Source organism: Cordyceps militaris, assembly GCF_000225605.1.
Source record: "Cordyceps militaris CM01 unplaced genomic scaffold CCM_S00003, whole genome shotgun sequence".
Classification (NCBI taxonomy): Eukaryota; Fungi; Ascomycota; class Sordariomycetes; order Hypocreales; family Cordycipitaceae; genus Cordyceps; species Cordyceps militaris.
This window is the reverse complement of record NW_006271971.1, coordinates 603,262-615,924: the sequence shown is the minus strand read 5'-3', so window position 1 is coordinate 615,924 and position 12,663 is coordinate 603,262. Positions and strand designations below refer to the sequence as shown.

The 12,663-nt window shown below is 53.9% G+C and overlaps 6 protein-coding genes across 6 annotated transcripts; 3 read left to right on the top strand and 3 right to left on the bottom strand.

The window, feature by feature from the left end:
• Window positions 1–403: 403 nt before the first annotated feature.
• On the top strand, window positions 404–730 carry CCM_03803 (uncharacterized protein; the record flags this gene model as incomplete). The annotated part of the gene is made up of 3 exons (XM_006668951.1): window positions 404–419; window positions 465–647; window positions 699–730. 3 exons carry the CDS (start codon window positions 404–406, stop codon window positions 728–730), a joined length of 231 nt encoding a protein of 76 aa, XP_006669014.1.
• Window positions 731–1,985: 1,255 nt separating this feature from the next.
• Window positions 1,986–3,280, top strand: CCM_03802 (60S ribosomal protein L4; the record flags this gene model as incomplete). Its single annotated transcript, XM_006668950.1, has 2 exons — window positions 1,986–2,190; window positions 2,427–3,280. The coding sequence occupies 2 exons, from the start codon at window positions 1,986–1,988 to the stop codon at window positions 3,278–3,280; spliced, it is 1,059 nt and encodes a 352-aa protein (XP_006669013.1).
• Window positions 3,281–3,650: 370 nt separating this feature from the next.
• CCM_03801 (aromatic amino acid aminotransferase 1) lies at window positions 3,651–5,647 on the bottom strand (the record flags this gene model as incomplete). Its single annotated transcript, XM_006668949.1, has 3 exons — window positions 3,651–4,377; window positions 4,437–5,418; window positions 5,506–5,647. 3 exons carry the CDS (start codon window positions 5,645–5,647, stop codon window positions 3,651–3,653), a joined length of 1,851 nt encoding a protein of 616 aa, XP_006669012.1.
• Window positions 5,648–5,852: 205 nt separating this feature from the next.
• On the bottom strand, window positions 5,853–6,342 carry CCM_03800 (uncharacterized protein; the record flags this gene model as incomplete). Its single annotated transcript, XM_006668948.1, has 3 exons — window positions 5,853–6,062; window positions 6,144–6,153; window positions 6,233–6,342. 3 exons carry the CDS (start codon window positions 6,340–6,342, stop codon window positions 5,853–5,855), a joined length of 330 nt encoding a protein of 109 aa, XP_006669011.1.
• Window positions 6,343–6,428: 86 nt separating this feature from the next.
• CCM_03799 (uncharacterized protein) lies at window positions 6,429–6,959 on the bottom strand (the record flags this gene model as incomplete). The annotated part of the gene is made up of 3 exons (XM_006668947.1): window positions 6,429–6,536; window positions 6,830–6,856; window positions 6,906–6,959. The coding sequence occupies 3 exons, from the start codon at window positions 6,957–6,959 to the stop codon at window positions 6,429–6,431; spliced, it is 189 nt and encodes a 62-aa protein (XP_006669010.1).
• Window positions 6,960–9,318: 2,359 nt separating this feature from the next.
• CCM_03798 (uncharacterized protein) lies at window positions 9,319–11,794 on the top strand (the record flags this gene model as incomplete). The annotated part of the gene is made up of 6 exons (XM_006668946.1): window positions 9,319–9,336; window positions 9,443–9,512; window positions 9,591–9,971; window positions 10,030–10,319; window positions 10,373–10,528; window positions 10,598–11,794. The coding sequence occupies 6 exons, from the start codon at window positions 9,319–9,321 to the stop codon at window positions 11,792–11,794; spliced, it is 2,112 nt and encodes a 703-aa protein (XP_006669009.1).
• Window positions 11,795–12,663: the final 869 nt, after the last annotated feature.

Sequence of the window (12,663 nt, the reverse complement as noted above, 5' to 3'; positions counted from 1 at the left end):
ATAAACAAAACCACAAAAAACTAGAGAGGCGCAATGGTTTCCTGTCTGCGAGTTCTCGAAGGATTTGCCCGTCGGTAGTCATACTATCGACGCGGATGAGCCCAGGGGCGAGTACGAGACAAGTGGAATAACTAGACAATACAATCAAGGAGGGCAATGGCTCTCCTTCCCCTCTCACACACTAGCAGCCAATATTGAAATGTGAGGACGGAGCAAGCAATGTCTGACCCTCTGCTGTAGCATGAACTCGTGCTTGAGGAAGCAGCGTTGAGTTCACCAATTCCCTCCTCGCGAAGAGAAAGGGTGCAGAGTATCAGTGGCAAAGGTTAATCTCCGGATGGAATGAGAGCTGAATACCACGGAGGAGTGAGGTTGAAACAGCCCAATTTTAGTCCGGATCAAAATGCTACGTCACAGTAGTTAGTGTTGTGTGTTGTATGCTACGAAAAGTTGCGTCTCGGCAGACTTCAAGCTCCAGAGCAGGCACAGCTATCGGGGCACAAAATCACTCCCCGTCCGCAGCGGCGCTGTCCGATTGCAGAGCAGCGATGAAGAGGCGACCATGATGAGAAGCGTAGTAGTGAGACGAGCGGCATGTACCGTGTCGGGCCTTGGTGGAGGAGAAGAAGAAAAGGAGGAAACACTGGGTGCGGGTTTTGAACAAGAGTGGGATTGAGCTCGCGAGATTACCTAATCAGCATCCTGTAAGCTTGGCATTGACTATGTGTAGGATCAGTGGCCAACTCGCGGCATAGTAAAGCATATTGCGAATTCAGAAAAAAAGGCCAACGGAGGAAAAAGAAGGAAAGAACGAGTTTGCCCGCTTTCCCATCTTGATGCTATAATAGTAGCCGTTTGGCCGGTAGGTTAGCTTTATTGGCCAGCTGGCTAGTTCAGGTCCGCTGAACTAAATGGGGAGCCCTGAACGTACATACACGTTGACAAGATGAAGTATTTATATTGTTAAATTTGTGTCTACTTAGGTTGGTCTTCAAGGCCCTTTTGCGTACCTCTTGCCCTCTTTAGAGAGTTCGCCAACGTTACACAAAAGTAGTGACCAATTCGTGATATGCAAGGTGCATCCTGAGATGTACGGCTCTCGAGGTCGGATTGATCAGAAAATAAAGGTGACGGCGATAAATCAGGTGATAGAGATGCCATCGCTGGCTGAAAGACTATCGGGTCATTTCAGGGCGAATTCTGGTAAAATACGCTCTTTAGACTACGGGCGCAAATCCCACATACATTGCTCTTTGATCGAGACCACATTTTAAGGAAAGCCGTTTGCGTTGACTAACGATGGCTGATCTGGACAGTGACATGTTCGCTATACTCTGCCTTGAAACGATGGCTCGGGCGTAGGTCCTCAAGAAATTCTAAAGCTAGTGTCTGGAAAGTTGGAACCATTATTCTATCCAATGACAGCGAAATTGGCAGGGCTGGGTAGAGTTGCAGCCCGAATGACAACTTGTAGGTGAAGGATGTCTTGGCTATCGCAGGCGTAAGCGACCGCTTGAGTCAGAGACTTGCATTGCGATCATGAAAGTAGACTCTGAGAACATCAAGACTAACATGTGAATAAAATCAGGTGAAAACGGCACTAATGCGACAAAATCTCATTGCCTTGAATTACACGACCTCCCGCGAGGTTTGCAACTTGGACGATTGAGGTGGGGCCAGCTCGATCTGGAATAATTCAATCAAGCGAGCATGTGCACGTGACTTGGACAACGATACCCCACCATTAGGGTCACGCCCACCAAACCACGCAAAATTTGGGCAGCCGCAGGGCAAAAAAAAACCGTGGGCGAAATTTACGGTGCGCCGCCCCGTTATCCCAAGTTCCGCTCTGCATCACCAAGTTTTAAGCCATTCGACGATCGAGGTACGACCCCCCGAATACCACGTTTTCAGCACCGACACAACACCACAGAGCCAATCGAGACTGACAAACTCAGGTCCTACCCCCCCGACAATCATTCGCAATGTCTTCGCGACCTACCGTCTCCATCATCGGCAAGGATGGTGCTCCCACCGGAGCTACCCACGCCATTCCCGCCGTCTTCTCGAGCCCTATCCGTCCCGACATTGTCCAGAAGGTGCACACCGGCATGGCCAAGAACAAGCGCCAGCCGTACTCGGTGAGCGAGAAGGCTGGTCACCAGACCTCTGCTGAGTCTTGGGGCACTGGTTAGTGAAATTGTCCGTTTGGAGGGGGTCGAGATGTTGCAAATCGAGAAAAAACCGCCACAAAAGAAAGTTTGGACGAGCGAGAGAGAGAAGGCCGAGGACTTTTCGCCCATCATTATGAGGCTCCCGACTGAAACTTTGTGGCGGTACCCGAAACCAGCATCTGGACTTGCTCTCAAACGACCACCCATCGAGGCGAGGAGAATTCTGGACTAACAAGCTTCATTCATCACCAGGTCGTGCCGTCGCCCGTATCCCCCGTGTCTCTGGCTCCGGTACTCACCGTGCCGGTCAGGCCGCGTTCGGTAACATGTGTCGCTCCGGCCGCATGTTTGCGCCCACCAAGATCTGGCGCAAGTGGCACGTCAAGATCAACCAGGGCCAGAAGCGCTACGCGACGTGCTCTGCCCTCGCCGCCTCCGCCGTGGCCCCTCTCCTCATGGCCCGTGGCCACCAGATCATGACCGTCGCCGAGGTGCCTCTTGTCATCGACTCCGAGGTCATTGGCTCCGACGCCGCCGTCAAGACCTCGGTTGCCACCGCCCTCCTCCGCGCCGTCGGCGCTGGCCCGGACCTCGACAAGGTCAAGGGCTCCAAGAAGCTGCGCGCCGGCAAGGGCAAGCTCCGTGGTCGCCGCCACCGCCAGCGCCGCGGCCCGCTCGTCGTCTACAACTCCGACACGGACGGCAAGGACCTCGTCCAGGGCTTCCGCAACATCCCCGGCGTCGAGACGTGCCCTGTCAACGCCCTCAACCTGCTCCAGCTCGCCCCCGGTGGTCACCTCGGCCGCTTCGTCGTCTGGACCTCGTCCGCCTTCCAGGCTCTCGACGACATTTACGGCTCCACCACCGAGGCCTCGAGCCACAAGCGCGACTTCCTCCTGCCCTCCAACGTCGTCTCCCAGTCGGATCTCTCCCGTCTGATCAACTCGTCTGAAATCCAGAGCTCCCTCAACGCCCCCAAGGGCGAGGCCACCACCAAGCGCGTTGGCGTCCAGAAGAAGAACCCTCTCCGCAACAAGCAGGTTATGCTCCGTCTTAACCCTTACGCCAAGGTCTTCTCCCAGGAGGCTCAGAAGAAGCAGAACTAAGTTTGTCATACTGGGTGTGCAGTGTGGACATGGGATGATGATTTCTTTCTAGTCTTAGTGCAGGCATGAAAAAAGGAATGAACATTTTAAACTTCTCGTTACATTTTGCTATCAGTCTGCTCAATAGCGAGTCAACTTGATGTTTGCTAGAGTGATGAGGGAAAATACCAAGACTTGTTTCTAAACTAAATTTTAGTTGCGTTCTACCTGCAATGCTCCAAACCTCATTACTGTGCGATTTTTAAGCGCCCTATATCCAATCGTTCCTCATAAGCAATGTGTAGTGCCATCTATGTACATAGCGTGGGGTGGTATCAAAAGTCGCGGCCCCCAACAAGGGACGTCCCGCCCGCAGCCTCGTCGTTCTTCATTACTCATCGCTCTCAAAGCCCAGGTTGGCCAGATGCTCCAGCTCCGGCTCGCTGGACGATCTCAGCTCCGCGACCAGACGCTCCATCTCCTCGACGCTCTTGATGCGCCAGAACCTCTGCAGTCCGGCCGCGAAGCGCCGCGAGCAGGGCTCGATCTTCGCCTCCGTCTCTGTGCCAAAGCACAGCCGCAGATACGCCCACGCCGTCTCCGCCGCCACATGCGGCGTGGCCGCAAACATGGCGCCGGGCGCGGTAATGACCAGCTGCGGCTTGTGCGTCAGGAAAATCATGAGCGCCTGCCCCAGGGCCGGTCCGTCCAGCACCGGGACAGAGGCGCCCTTGGCCTGCCACAGCGGATGGTTCTCGAGGTGAATGCGCACCCAGACGAACATGCCGCCGCGCGGCCAGTCGTACGACATGATGCGCGTCTTGGTGATGACGCCCCAGTCCGAGTCGAGGTCGCTGACGGGCGTCGACTGCTTCAGCTGGAACAGGCTCTCGTCGAGCCGAGAGCACATGCGCAGCATCCTTCGTTCGTAGACGCCGCGCAGCCCCTCGAGCCACCGAACCCAGCCGTCCAGCTCCCAGCTCTTGAACTGCGCCTTTTCCTTGGCGCTGAGCTGATGAAAGGACGAGATCTTCTCTTTCTGAGAAGGTCCCATCAACATCTCAACAACCATCGCTTGCACGAAACCAGACGGTTGTTGGGTAGTCGTTTCGGTGATTCTTGTCCAGATGTCAGTTTTGACCGCCAATTTTTTTTAGAGGGGAGTATCTGCGCTTACCTTTCCAATCGCTCAATGAAAGCCGGCTGAGCTGTGATCCAGCCTAATCGACACCCAGGCGCAATAGTCTTGGAAAAGGTGTCCAGTCTAATGACGCGCCCATCTACATCCATGCTCAAATACGAAGGAACGAGAGAATCAAGAAAATCGTACCCGGTCAGCTTTGGGGGCGTGTACGGCGCGGCCGGTCTGGCCGCATAACCTCTGGACTCTGCCTCGCGTTCAGCGGCGGACGCAAACTGCAGATACCAGTACGGGTCATCTTCGACAATGATGATGTCGAACCGCTGGCAGATGGCGTAGATCTCGCGTCGTCGCTCCACCGAAATGACAGTGCCAGTCGGGTTGTGGCCCATTGTTACCGAATACATGAAATGCGGGCGCCTTCCCTGTCGGGGATCCCAGTTCTCCAAGACACTTTGCAGACCGCCGGGCCCGTTGGCCATCATGCCGTCCGCGTCAATGTCAACAGGCACGACCTGGATCCCTCTGGGCTCGACACAGGCGAGCACATTGTTGTACACGTAGCGCTCGCACAGCATGCCGGCGCGGCTGGCGACGGGATCGCGGTCCGGGTTCCACGCGTTGCTGATGAGATGGACCGTCTTGGAGAAGCCGTCGGTCGAGCCGCAGGTGATGATGACCTCGGGCCCGCCTCGGTACGGGACGGTCGGGTGCAGCAGCTCCCGCGTGAACTGGCGGATCAGAGAGAGGAGCGGAGGGTAGCCGCCGGCGGTGCCGTACTGGAGCGCGGTGGACAGGTCGATGCGTTTTACCGGATCAGTCTGCGGCGTCGACTTGGGCACCTTGATGCGCCACGATGCTGTTTTGGTGTCGCTTTGCGGCGCCTTGTTCTTCTCCGCGACGGGCACACTGCCCTGGCGCGCGGACACGGGGTGGTTTGGTGTACATTGGTAGCGATCTGGGTTGGCCGTCTGCGCCTCGAGGGTGTCGAATGGGAAAAGCTCGTCATTGGGCAGACCTGAGAGAGTCCAGGGTTAGCAAACGGTCCACGCTCGGCCAACTACGTGCTGGAATTGCCGAAAACAGGGCCAGGGGAACTTCGTACCTCCGCCAAGGTTTCCGATGTTGGGGATAGCGAAGAATCTATAAAACTCCTTGATGGAACTGGGTGTCCGCCTTTTGGTGATTTCGGAAAAGTGGTGGCTCAGGTCTTGCGGCGGAGGAAGCCGTTCCTCCAAGGCAGCCATGGCGCGACAGTTGTGAGAGTGTGAGAGTGTGCGAGTTGAAGGATCTCAAAATCTTCAAACTCCTCTGATTCCGAGTAAGTGAATTGAGTCGAGAAGCTAAAAGTGGAGTAATAAGGGCCGTGCAATTTGAAGCTGAAGAGAGGGCGGGAGGCCGTTGGATGGACAAGAGTCAGTTGTCGAGGCTAATTATAACTATATACCATTGCTAAAGCCTGTCGGCCGCCCAGGGTCCTGCGGCAAGCGAATCCGGGACCTTGTTCCGTGTTACAATAGGTTTCAACGGCATGACTACAAAGGACCTATTGGCTGATAAGAAACAGGGCACATGGCGCATCAGGTCAGACGGAGGAGGACGAAAGGGCAAGCCGGAGGTGGGAGCAGGGCGGCCGATGAGCGGTATGGAGCAAGGGCGAGACTAAGAATAAGATTTGCCGTGGCCCAGAATCGGGGCTGAAAGGCTCACCGGAAGTCTGCAAGGAAGGCAAGAAAAGCTCACCAGGTATTCACTAATAATATGGACAAGTTATAATTAACTAGTTTACTAGCCACCTCACTAGGCATGGAGTAAGCGCCAGGCTAGCGGACTAATATGGTGAGTCGGAGCGGAGTTGGTAGTGGCTGGTCTCGAGAACGGGTTCACCTCGCAGGGTTTCCGAAGCTTGTGGCGCGCAAGGGATTTGGAGATGGACAAGCATTGTGCTTGTGCTTTTGCAAGTGACAAGGGGTGGTGTGTGTCGAATGGGGGTAACAAGATGTCGAGGTCGAGGTTGAGGGAAGGAGGCTACAGGTTGCTTTGCTGGATCGAGGTCACACCAGTAGTCTCAGGAGGAGGCACCTCCCATCTGTACATATCTGCAGGAGCCCGCGTGCGAATGGGATGGTACGGATCCTGACAATTGTTTGGTGAAGGTGTGGGCGGGCTCGCCGCTCATTAGCTGCGTCCGACGCCGGCGGTCAAGAACCCGAAGCCTGTGGCCCAGTACGTAGTTGGCTGCAGGAGATTCATAATTGAAGGAGTTAGTTTCACGGTGAGGAGGACAAAATAAGCCAACGCCCAGAAACCTGGTCGGAAATCCGGGCCAGGGGTGGCGAGGATCGACGACGTCCCAGCCTAGAACACTTTCCAGATCTTCTCCTTGTCTCGGTAGTGGGCTCTTGCACACGCGGCAGCTTACAGCTTACTCGGCGGTCGGAATCGCTGTTTTCCCCCTCTCAGGTCTCTTTGAGGGTTGTGCCGTCTTCTGTTGGGTCGCCTTACTAGAGCGTTGGGCTGATACTGGCAGTCTACTTTGGCTTGACCGTAATCACACATCTTTTCTTCACTTGCTGTGCTGATTGGAAACCAAGAAGCTGGGCTATAACGCTCGGTATATGGGCGGCCTAGACCAGCATGTCGTCGTTGCCAATACGGATTATGACATGGGGCCTGCTAGCGAAAGTTGGGCTAGGGGCTACGAAATAAAATAGGAGCCAAACGTATGTACAAGGCTATAAAGTTGCTAGTTAATTGTGTGTTTAACTTGCTCTATACTATCTAACTTGAGTCAGCCATGATCAGAGAAGAGTACTTGGCTGGCGTGACAAAAGGGAACATCTGGAAACGGTAAAGAATAAGGAAGCCACAGAGAACAAGGACCTGCCCAGAATATGATCTCGGTCTCGGCGGCTTCCCGCTAAAGTGATTGAACAAGTATCCATTGTTTTTATAAAAGTGGCCGCTCTATCGAAAAGGCTCAAAGTTTAAAATCTCGACTCCACGAAGAAACGGGAGACACACAGGTTTATTAAAAGGTAGTGCGGAGTAGCCATCCGTTTCTCCTTGTTCGCTCCAGCATGATCCGTGCAGCTTCGGGATTGGAGATGAGCTAGAGGTTCGTAGGACAACGCCGCGTCGTCTTCGATCGGACGACGGCCGAACAGGCGCCACCTCGGGACCTGGTGGTGGTCTGAAATATGGACCCCAAGTCTCACTTGAAACAAGGTATCATGATGGATGAAAAGAACCCTGGCAATTGGGAACAGCCGACATGGGAGCATGGAATAAGGAGTCGCCGAGGTCTCTCTTGCCATTGAGTTGCGGCTGCTCTGCATAGGTATTACAGACTGGTTTGTACCATCCACCCATAGATACACGCACATGTTTGGGCGCACGATTCCACGATTCTAGTTCTAGTAATGCGTCTAGTCTACGTTTCCAACGTAAGCGGACGTCATGCATGCATCACGAGCGGGATGCGCGGCACAAGCTTCGGCCATTGAGCACCAATGTGGAATGTTTAAGCTGAAAAAGAGAGCTGCCCGATGTTGAGATCAGAAGTGGTGTGCCATCTATCGACTCTCGACGCATCACACTCGCAGACGAGGGGACCGCATTGGCCGCGGGGGAAGAGGGGGCTTGTGATGCATCACTCGAGCGCCTCCGCATGCAAAGAGCTTGCATTCATTGCCTGTACTGCATGCCAAAGCTGCTCCGGATTCTTCTCCATGCATATGACGTGGGGGTTTTTGGCTAGGGAGGGAGTGCATCGGATAGAGATCCGTCATGCCGTTTTCACCAAACTGGTACAAAGCAAGCCGTGCAGGCTGTAGAAGTAGATCGACATGTCGAGGACAAAAAAAAGCCATACCGGCTGTGTATGTACTCGTCGGTGGATGTTCGTCTGTGAATGTATTCATCGATGTATGTGACATACTCGTACCTGGAAACTCACTGTCAGCATGCAGATGCACCAACAGTCTCCAGCCTCTCTATCACCGAGTTGGTTGTGACGACATGAAAATGGCTCCGACAACTATTAGTTACTTCGGGATTCTCCAATTCGACAAGTGGAGGCGCTTCGGGAAACCTTGAAAAGGAAGAAGCGAGGATTTGGACAAGGGGGGCATCGGAGGAGCCGCATAGATCCCTCACAACAACGAGTTTTCAAGGTTGTATTGTATTACATGCAGGGTCTAAACTGCATCATGGTCAGAAGCGTTTCATTCGGTAGTTACTACGTGCTGTCGCAACCGTTCAATTTGAACAGGCAAGTAGTGAAGCAGGGCGAGAGGTGGCACGACAATAGCGTTCGCTAAGTTGGCAAATTGAATAGGCGATTCTCACGTCGATCAGTTTCATGCCATGATCAATAATAAAACGTAGACCGATGGCGACGGAGCTGGGACCGACATGGGACGGATGTAAGCAGCCATAACCTACCTGGTGACAATGATGGGTCGGGACAGGGGCTGCAAAGGTTGCAAGCGACGGTTTGCCAGTTATAACGCGTTTCCCGAAGATTGCAAACGACTTATTGGAAGACATGAACGGCCCTTGAGCGTCTAGCATTTTGGCTTTTACAGTCGTGCAGCAAATCGATACCAGGCAGGCAGAGAATGGGGTGGTGCAAAGCAAGGCCGGGAACAAGACGGTGATGAAAGCGATAAGATTGGACCCCTCCCGACCCTTTCCTGACCTGACGTTTTCCTGAATGATTCAAGTGCAGACCGAATGATGTTAGGCTGGGCTTGTGCCTGCGTAGACCTTTGACAGCTTGGGGAGTAGGGGCACTGTGACTGGTACTGTGTTGGCACTGTGAACGACACTGTATCAAGTTGACTCTGGCAGGCCAATTGAAGCGTTTGATGCCCGCGTATTCTGGAAACCAACCAACAGAATATTACCCTGTGATATGAACTTTGCCAAGTTGGTATCCGTAGAATAACAATTAAATAAACACGGGCCAAACTTCATTCTGGCGCAGGAACGGAAGCTTCTCTGGACTGTGCCCCACCACTTTACACCAACACGCGTAGAGTTGGCCGGCCATTCACGGAAATCACCACTCCACGCCCGTCGCGTTCAGCTTCCCCCAAAGCATCGTCAGTCAGTGCATTACTTCTTCGTACCGCATAGCAGGCTTTATCGACATTGAGAATCCACCATCGATTCCACCTTATTGAGTCCGCCCACCGCAGTCGCCCCGACGCGACGAGCGCCCGTCACCCACCAGCGACGAACGACATTTGCCCTCCCCCCCCTCCTCCACCCCGGCTCATGCTGGCATCATCCACGGCATCATGACTGGGCGCACTCGCCGCGGATCGACCTCGAGCGTCGAAACCGTCAAAAACGACACCTCCGTCCAGTGGTGTCAGGAGGCGTCTGTCCTGCGCTCCGTCCCCAAGACGGAACCCAGCGACGGCTGGCCCATCTTTCAGCTGCGCGACGCCATTGTTCTCAATCGCGACAACACCACAATTGAGAATGCGCTTCACATTGTACCCAACGGTCCCTTTATCGTGCGCGGCTATCTACACTTTACCGCCGACGAGAAACGATTTGGTTTGTTTCACTTGCCCATCTGTTGTCCGTGTTTTCTACTAACAGGCATGGCTCCCAGTGCTCGTGCGCGGACGATCACCAATTCCAATCGAAATTAGACACTGTCTGCTGTACTCTGTGGGCGAAACAGAAGATGGCAGCCCTCAAATTTGGGTGTCGGGTCGGGCGGGCTGGTTTGAGATAAGCCCTTGCTCGAGGTACCAGGCAACCTACGACACCATGTGTCAAGCAACGACACTCTACTATAATATAATGGATACCATCGAGGAGATGAATGAAAAACCACAGCGCTCCAAAAAGTCAAAATCGCCATCGCAGAAAGATGTGCTGGCGTCAATATTCCACAAGGTCTGCATCGCTTTCTCGAACCATTGTGCTCGCCTCTAATTTCTTGTCTGCAGTATGCCGCCTCTGTGGGCGATGGTTCAACGTTTGATGACGTTGTCGATAGATGCAATAAGCATGCTATCTTTCTCATCTCCCAGTTCATGCAAGACGAAGGCGGGCTGCAGTGGAAGTCGACTGTCTTTTACAGATGGATGAAGCTCCATAACGGTGTACGTCTCCCAGAATGCCCACGAATTCCGGCAAGAGCTCGATAACTGACCTTGCTTACACAAACCCAGCCACTTTTTGAAAAGATTGACAAGGCGAAGAAGAACCCGCGCCAACGTACCCGATCGCCGTCCTTTATTGAGCCACCGCCGCGCGTGAGCACGAGCCTGTCGAGAACGAGCCTGTCGAGAAAAAGCGAAAGCATCGAGGAAATCGAAGAGTCTGCATCTAATGCGCCCAACACACGATTGAAGCATCGCTCTACCAGCGCCGCGGCACCGCAGACAGTTATTCCTATGCATCCAAGACGAAGCGAACACCCGGCCACACCACCACCTCTGAGTCCTGCCCCTGTAGCGACTGATGGAGACTCGCCATTCCAGACTGTGCTGACCGCGCTTGAGAAATCGTTTGGCTCTATCAGCCCTGGAAAGACTGGAGTTAAGGTATCTCAGCTTCTTAACAAGTTGTATTTTACCTACAAATTCCCTACCTACAGGGACAGCACCAGTGGCTCACATAAGCGCCCCGTCGAGGAGGTTCTGCATTACAACGCCACCGCTCTTCTTGAAGCCATCGACCATGAAAAGTATAAAAATGGAGAGGTATACGACTGGCTCGTGGTTCTCTCCAAAACTGCGTTTGTGCCTGTTGCGTTGCGGGCAGATGCCATACCTTACCGCATCATACTGAGAGAGCCTCGTCCGTTCCAACACCGCAAGCCCGAGATGAGGCTTGAACCTGCTCAAGAAGTTACGCGGACACCGAGCCCGGCAACGCCCAGAATGGGCAAGCGACCCGGCCGACCCGTTGGTAGCAAGTCGAGCCTACGCCCTGTCCAGTCGACCAATAAACGGTCCCGTGCGCTCGACGGCGACGACACGGACACTGAATCAGCGGCCAAAAGGTTGAACTTTTCGTCGGACCAGGACGGCGACGAGACCATGGGCGATGCCAAGTCGGAAGAGCTGGACAGTATTCTTCAGATTAATGACTCGTCCGATGCATCGAGTGAGAATGAGGACATTGACGACGAGACCAAGCCTGTTAAGCTGGGCATCCTCGCTGAAAAGCTGCCGGATCCGATGCCGACGGGATATCAGGGCACATGGGTCTGTGACCAGCCAGACTGCGACTTTATCGCGCGGGGCGGCGGCGAGGACGAGTTGGACGATCGCATCTCGGCGCATCTGCAAGAGCACGAGCAGCTCGTGGACAGGATGCAACTGGCCGTTGCGGAGAGCCGGGGACTGCTGCCCATCAAGTAAGTGCTGCTCCGTGAATAGCTATGGAGAAATATCGCTAACAATCTGAAGCCATCTTTTGGAAAAGCTCAAGCAAATAGGTGAAGGCGCGAACGAACCGATCGACACACAAGGCATCCTTGCGCCCCGACCAATTAAGCGACACTTGTTTGTGTAAACCACAAGCGATTGGATTGCCATTCATGACGACTTGCTTTGGGCTTGCTTTTTGGATTTTTGCGTTCCGGTGACGGTTTGGTATTGGATTATAGATTAGTGAGATAATTACTCACGACAGGATTGTTTTATGAATGGAATGAATAGCAGAAGGTGGTTTGGGGGCAGCTGCTTGTCGCGAATTGGTCTTTGAATATAACTACTTGGGTAATTCTCCTCTATTCACGAGTACGAGGCATTCTTGCCGCACCGCCATGCTGAGTGTGATGTGCTGATGAGTTTGGAGGTAGCGTGATCCTGATTGGTCAACCCCTCACGCCGGAATCTAGTCGTTGCAGGTCAAAAATCGACTTTGCCCTTGCTGTCTCGGTCGGAATAAACGGCTCTTCTACTCCGTACCGGCGTTTGGCTGGGCGTATGCCGGGCTGTGAATGACTGCCGAGCTTGCGGGCGTGGCGTTGGGGCTTCCGAACCAATCGGCACCTTTGCCCGGACAAGACGGAAAGCAAACAAAAGAACTTTGAAGAAGCTATTGGCCTTTGAATGTCCGGTCCGCAATTGACTCGGCAACACACGCTGGCAATAGGACTCGTTGCTCACACCGCCCATCCGGGGACCGCCGACAACTGCAGCGCCACTGGGAACAAACAAGAGGTCGCAGTGTTGCTTACCTGATTGGGTTTTGTGAGCCCTCGTAGCATCACATGACTCATCCC